Source organism: Musa acuminata, chromosome BXJ1-3 (genome assembly GCF_036884655.1).
Source record: "Musa acuminata AAA Group cultivar baxijiao chromosome BXJ1-3, Cavendish_Baxijiao_AAA, whole genome shotgun sequence".
NCBI classification, from domain to species: domain Eukaryota; kingdom Viridiplantae; phylum Streptophyta; class Magnoliopsida; order Zingiberales; family Musaceae; genus Musa; species Musa acuminata.
In genome coordinates this window covers 38,967,548-38,974,206 of record NC_088329.1, presented here as the reverse complement: position 1 = coordinate 38,974,206, position 6,659 = coordinate 38,967,548, and the positions used below count along the sequence as shown (strand labels likewise).

The following is a 6,659-nucleotide window of genomic DNA, read 5'->3' as shown; positions in this document are numbered from 1 at the left end:
TGACAGATAACAGATATTAAGTTGCAAACATTAGTGCCCAAGGATAATGCTTAGCAAGTGATGTGAGTCAAGAGTGCAAAGTTTTGGATAGTTTTACATGCATTTACACAGAATTATTTGAAGGTAGGCTAGGGTGCAGTTTATCTCCATTTATCGATCTCTTTTGAGGTTGCTTTTATCAGCTTTCTTGTACTCTCCATAAGTTCATCAAACAGGATTTCAATCTGATTCCTGAAGAAAAAAAAAAAAAAACAAGGAATGATAAACATTAAAGATTTATGCTTGGCATTAAAGTTAAAATGCAACAATTAACGGATGGCGGCAGCAAATATGACTTTTCATCATGAGGACGACATCAAGAGCAAACTTAATGATTAGCCAAGAACTACAATTTAATGGCTAAAACTAATATGCTTGGTAATGTAGTCAATATCAAGAGTTTTAGACCTTGGTTAACCTTCACTGGGTGGAAAAGGTGGAAGATCCAAAAGAATGAATCTGGATAATGGAGCACTAAGACATGGAAATTGTCAGTAAGCTCATCAACCAGGAAGTTGAGCTAAAACAAATTCACTGAAGCACAATGGTCTTTGGACATCTGTAGAACAAAACATGATAATTGCTCAAGATAAAAACTAATAGCTATTAACATGATTTAGTGTCTTCGACTGCCTATATTAGGCTTAGCAAATATCAATGATCTGTGTAAGCAACACCATTATGATGACTTCATGCTTATTTTGTCAGCTAAATTGTATTCAATACTTATCATCAATTTGATTGTGTTGGTTTTAGAAAATCAAATACCTGTTCCTCTCAATGTTAAGATGAGTACCAAAATCGGACACAAAGTTAACACTTAAGAAACAGGATGTCATTCATGATACTTAGTCATGTTAGACTTGGTTAAAAAACAAAAAGAAGGATTACTTACTCAGATGAACCATTTCGCACTTTATGGAACAACTTTCCCACATTTGTATATCTTCGGTTATCATCATATGCAACTCCTCTCCCAACACCATAACCAAAACCTAACCCTATTCCACATCCAGCTCCAAATCCAAATCCAAGCTGTAAACCAGGGAATCCAGCCCCTATTCCTGCACCTGTTTAATGAGATGGAAAGTACAGACATTCATATACATCAGTCAATTCACAAACCATATGTAGAGGCACAATCTTAGGTAGGCTTATAGTTCATATGGCGTATGTACTGCCTAAAGAAAAACCTTTACCACTTTAAAGTTTCAAAATATGATTTATCATTAGATGACACTAAAATCATTATTATGCACATTGATGATTCGCATATTATTATGCACAACAAGAAATCAAATCTATATATATTGGCCTTCTATTATTCGTCGGAGACAGCAGCAACCTGTGGCGGCAATTGCTAATTTGCATAACATATTCTTGGTTGCATATTATGATTCAAAGAACATAAAGATAGCAGGCGCTCATTACAAATCAAAATGCTTATTTTAGTTCTCCCAATCGAGTCCATATCTACTTCACAAACATCTATAGATGAATTTTGTGTCAAAGATCCGTGCTTGCCAACTAACGGTGGATAGGCATGAGAAGTTTTCCTTCATTATAAAAGAACATTCGACCAAGGTTAGCAATACCGCTTATGTTCTAAATCCCGCAATGAGATGGGGGAAAAGGCTATTTCTAGCACAACCTCCTCTGAACTGGTAAATCGTGTCACTGATGTGCAATACATCCTCGAAGCAAAGTTCAAAGATATAGCAACCGAACCTATCAAGAGTCAACCCTTTCCAAACACTAAGGGTTTTGGAGACTCAGAGGAACCGAAACTACCAGAGCTTTCTAGGATCAACCAAAACAAGGGCAGAGAGGAAGGGAGAATTAGTAGAGAAAAGGATACATGTACGAGTACGAGGAGATGGATATAGTGGCCACCACCTCCGACGAGACCGACGCCGAAGCCGACGCCGCAACCGGCACCGAAACCGATGCCGGGCCCAACCTTCCCCAGATCCTTCGCCTTCAGCACCGGGAGCCGCCACAGCAATCCCTTCTCTTCCCCGCCGCCGCCGCCGTTCCAATCCATGGCGCTCCAAACAGCCCGCTCTCGCTATCCGTCCCGACGCCGCTCACTCCCGATATCTACCCGCGGCTACCAAAAATATCTCTTACTGAGTTGGGGTATAAAAGCCACGGTGGGATCCACCGTCACAAAATCGTGCCACTAGAAATCGCGTTCCGTGCCTCCGGCGAGACAGCTGATGGGTGCGAATCGAAGAGACGCGGGTATCCTCAAACGATCCGATCCGATTCAAATTTCATCTAATCCGAATCCGATTTGAACGAACGAAATAAATCCAAATCTTAGCAAGCAATTAACCCATAAAACTTGGATTATTTGCAACGCAACGCATAAATAATCAAAATAAACATACGAGGAGAGAAAATTGGTGGAGACTTGGCACGTTAGACCCAATTTTGGCGGGATTCGCGCCAAATCCAACAGAATCCGAACGGAATAGAGTTCTTACGTGTAGACCGTTACGGAAAACAAGAATCACCAACGGAATGGAAGCAAGACAGAGAAAGCAAACATGATCCGGAATTAGGAAGGATAATAGAGAATAATTCATCTCAACCTGGTAAACACCTAATCCTAACTCTCCTATTTTAATCAGATCCCCCCATTCAAACTCTCGTATTTAAACCCACTGCAACGCCATTTTCCAGTCATTATTCTCTTCAATTCCCCTTTCATAGATTGGGTTAGAGAGAGAGCGAGGAAGGATGTCGAGTGGAGGTGCGACGGCGGAGTTGGTGGTGTCGTTCGGGGAAATGCTGATCGACTTCGTGCCGGACGTGGCAGGCGTGTCCCTTGCGGAGTCGGGGGGGTTCATCAAGGCGCCCGGAGGAGCCCCCGCTAATGTCGCCGTAGCCATCACCAAGCTCGGTGGCCGCTCCGCGTTCGTCGGCAAGGTCTCTGCTCGCCCCCATCCATTTTGGTCTCTGCTCGATCGATGGATCTCGGTCTCCTCCTCCCGTTCTCGTTCCACGAGATATTCAATCTTGTAATTCTGGTGCAGTTTGGAGATGACGAGTTTGGTCACATGCTGGCGGACATACTGAAGAAGAACGGGGTCGATGCCGAAGGGGTTCGGTTCGACCCCAATGCGCGAACGGCCCTCGCCTTCGTCACCTTGAAGAGCAATGGCGAGCGAGAGTTCATGTTCTACCGTAACCCCAGCGCGGACATGCTCCTCACCGAGTCAGAGCTCAACCTTTCCCTCATCAAACGCGCCAAGATATTCCACTACGGCTCCATCAGCCTCATCTCCGAGCCCTGCCGGACCGCCCACCTCGCCGCCATGCGCGCTGCCAAGCAAGCTGGTATACTCCTCTCCTACGACCCCAACGTGAGGCTTCCTTTATGGCCGTCCGAGGAAGCTGCTCGAACCGGCATCAAGAGCATTTGGAAGGAGGCAGACTTCATCAAGGTGGCATTTTATCCCATTTCTGCGGGCAATGCGCCAAACTTAATCGGGTTTGAGTTTCCGCAGGTTAGCGATGATGAGGTTGCTTTCCTGACGCAAGGAGATCCATGCAAAGAGGAAACTGTGAAGACGCTGTGGTACGATGGATTGAAGCTGTTGGTGGTCACAGACGGTGAAAAGGGTTGCAGATACTTCACAAAGGTGCCTTCTTTTTAATATTGTAACCTTGTGCAAGCGTCGGATACACTCGTTTGCTAGAAGAAAGGCATCTAATCATATTCATTTGCTGTGTTTTTTTCGGATTTGGCATGCAATTTCTAGGATTTTAAAGGACAGATACCAGGATATGCAGTGAAAACTGTTGATACCACTGGAGCCGGAGATGCATTTGTTGGTGCCCTTCTGGTTTCAATTGCCAAGGACAACTCCCTCTTCAAGGTTCTTCTTTTCTTCTTTAGCACTCCTTATTCGTTGTCCTGTTTTCTTTATTCTGATCTGCTTAAACACATCATTCATGCTTTTAGAATGAAGAGAAGCTGAAGCAGGCACTTGCGTTTGCGAATGCTTGCGGAGCAATTTGCACGACAAAGAAGGGAGCAATTCCGGCTCTTCCAACTGCATCGATGGCAATGGAATTGGTTGCCAAGGCGAAATGAGTTATCCATGTCCCATATGCTTGCTTATCTCATGCGTTTTCTTGATTATTTATGAACCGAGAAACTTCATCTTGTCTCAATAAAAATTATTCCTAATGGTATCCATGTATTTATCTTGTATTTTATCAAAACCGTGACCCCTTATGTTATCAAAACATAATTCCTGGTTTTGTTTATGCTATTTAATATGATGTGCCTACATTAGCCATTGTTTAGGAACAGTGACCCACCCCTTATCCTACATCAGGCTTTTAATGGATTAATCACCGGAAACACGTCACCGTGTTTCCCTTTCGAAGCCTTTTAGGGCTCTACACATCAAAATGAGATGCTTTGGGACAAATCATTCATTCATGCAAAACATGGTAGGCTAACTTACGAGAACGTTTAATGGCCAGTATAGGCAAACTAATCCTTGACATTTGTAAAATACTAATGCAGTAGCAAAGCGAAACTAGCGATAACAAGATTGATAGAGAAATAGAAAGATTGGCAAATGAGCACTGTAGTTGTGACAAAACTGGATGGTAGAGCAAAGTTTACAGTATCATTACCGAATGTAGTCAAAAGTGAACATTTCCAGGAGGTCTGTCTCCAGGTAAGAACTCTGTCGACAAGGTTGGCATCATCATATCTGCATGTGTTCACCCTGTAAAACAGTTCATTATTTTCAGCACTTTTGCCCCTCGCTTCAGTATATGAGCAGATAAGACCACAGAAAGCATAAATACCCCAAAAGAAAGCAGAAAAGAAGGGCAGTGTATGCATCATTAGATGATTACGTATCCACCACTGTCAAAACTACCAGTCCAAAACAGACATCCAGGAGGTCTGCCTCGAGGTAAGAACTCTGTCGACAAGGTTGGCATCATCATATCTGCATGTGTTCACCCTGTAAAACAGTTCATTATTTTCAGCACTTTTTTCTGGCCCCTCGCTTTGGTATATGAGCAGATAATACCACAGAAAGCATAAATACCCCAAAAGAAAAAAGCGGAAAAGAAGGGCAGTGTATGCATCACTAGATAATTACATATCCACCACTGTCAAACTATAAGTTTATAATGAACATTTGCTTATAAGTTTATAATGCTGTAACCCTTTATGAGAAAAGATGATTCTATCATTTGACTGAAACAATAATGCACATAAGATCCTGATAGTTTATTGCCCTGCACCACATGAATCTTCAATATTGTGAAATGTAAACTAGTTAGTTTAACATATGAAATCATTTTATACTTCTACATATCTAACACCAATAAACAGTTAAAAACATTTAACAGTGAGGAATAACAAACTGCACCTGTTAGTTGTACCATAAAAATGTCCCTATCTGCCCCAATCGATTGAACAACAGAAACTCTTACATCAATCAGATACAACTCATTGATAACAGCATTTTTATCCATCATATTATCTGAACAAAAGGATAGGCCTACAGTTATTTCTTTCAGATTGCTGTTTATGACAAAATTTAGAATATTTGGATAAGAATCACAATCTTAATCAGTCGTGATCAGGAATAATTATTGGTGGAATCTGTGGGTAAGTTCAAATAAACCAATAAAATATCTCAAAATAAATATAAAACAAGAAATAAGTGTGAAAGCCATACAGTAGTAGCTTTAATATCATACATGATAGTTTTTAAATCATTAATTAGAAAAAAAAAAAAAAGATTGAAAACTTGAGAATTTTGTACTACCTCAATGGCTGGTCCCAAGTAGCCACAAGGAAGCACCTCTTTGTCTTGTGCAACCACCTAGATAACCTTTGGCATAAAGATGGAGTCTGATGCTCACCACAATGAATTTTCATAATGCTGTCATAGACCAAACACAAATCTGAAATGAATATGGATCGCAGAGTAATTGATCTCATTCTTATGACAAGTCTCTTTTTCTTTCTGTGATTTGCATAGAAGTACCTTCTCTATTGTAGATCCATGTAGTAGAATCTTCTATTTCTCCGAATCATGTAAGAGAATATTTTTGCTTGTGATGCCATTAAAGTGAGTTTTTCCAGTACTTTATATCTGCAACACTCATTGGAAATAATTGACAGAATGTAGTGAAAGATTACATTAATGGCTGATGACAACTTAATTTTCATTCATTAAGAGATCATACATTCACTTCATTTCAAACAATAAGTAGACAAGGACTTGGTTGTATTTCTAATCACTACTTATCCAAAGACTGACTACCACTGAAATACAGAACTGGTGAGAAACAATGTGAACAATCTAGTGAAAGCAAACATGTCTGATGACAACTTTATTTTGATTCATAAAGAGATCATACATTCACTTCATTTCAAACAACTACTTAAGTAAACAAGGACATGGCTGTATTTCCAATCACTACTTATCCAAAGACTACCACTTAAATACAGAAGAACTAACTAAAACATCAAATAATGAAAAAAACCATAAGAGTTACTGTTCATACAACAACAACACAAATTAATAACACTCGAAAGCAATTCCATTTCTTATTCAAGTCTGGACTAA

The 6,659-nt window shown here is 40.5% G+C and overlaps 2 protein-coding genes across 3 annotated transcripts; one reads left to right on the top strand and one right to left on the bottom strand.

Annotated features, from left to right (window-relative positions):
• LOC103979166 (glycine-rich protein 5) lies at positions 1 to 2,157 on the bottom strand. Of its 2 annotated transcripts, XM_065135684.1 has the most exons (4): positions 1,936 to 2,157; positions 935 to 1,109; positions 448 to 513; positions 1 to 231 (listed from the first exon to the last, which is right to left on the bottom strand). In XM_065135684.1, exons 1-3 carry the CDS (start codon positions 2,081 to 2,083, stop codon positions 453 to 455), a joined length of 384 nt encoding a protein of 127 aa, XP_064991756.1. In that variant the 5' UTR covers positions 2,084 to 2,157; the 3' UTR covers positions 1 to 231; positions 448 to 452. The 2 variants fall into 2 exon arrangements, with proteins under 2 accessions (XP_064991756.1, XP_009393497.2); XM_009395222.3 differs by lacking the exon at positions 448 to 513.
• A 612-nt stretch (positions 2,158 to 2,769) lies between these two features.
• Positions 2,770 to 4,261, top strand: LOC103979168 (fructokinase-2). Its single transcript, XM_009395223.3, has 5 exons — positions 2,770 to 2,973; positions 3,081 to 3,491; positions 3,555 to 3,689; positions 3,810 to 3,926; positions 4,013 to 4,261. Exons 1-5 carry the CDS (start codon positions 2,785 to 2,787, stop codon positions 4,142 to 4,144), a joined length of 984 nt encoding a protein of 327 aa, XP_009393498.2. The 5' UTR covers positions 2,770 to 2,784; the 3' UTR covers positions 4,145 to 4,261.
• The last annotated feature ends 2,398 nt before the right edge of the window (positions 4,262 to 6,659 follow it).

Coding starts and splice junctions, on each gene's coding strand:
- LOC103979166 (XM_009395222.3), bottom strand. CDS start 2,083: ATGGATTGGAACGGCGGCGGCGGCGGGGAAGAGAAGGGATTGCTGTGG. Junction 1,110..1,935: donor CGGCGTCGGTCTCGTCGGAG/GTGGTGGCCACT, acceptor CTCATTAAACAG/GTGCAGGAATAGGGGCTGGA. Junction 232..934: donor GTGCGAAATGGTTCATCTGA/GTAAGTAATCCT, acceptor TTTTTTCTTCAG/GAATCAGATTGAAATCCTGT.
- LOC103979168 (XM_009395223.3), top strand. CDS start 2,785: ATGTCGAGTGGAGGTGCGACGGCGGAGTTGGTGGTGTCGTTCGGGGAA. Junction 2,974..3,080: donor GCTCCGCGTTCGTCGGCAAG/GTCTCTGCTCGC, acceptor ATTCTGGTGCAG/TTTGGAGATGACGAGTTTGG. Junction 3,690..3,809: donor GTTGCAGATACTTCACAAAG/GTGCCTTCTTTT, acceptor TGCAATTTCTAG/GATTTTAAAGGACAGATACC.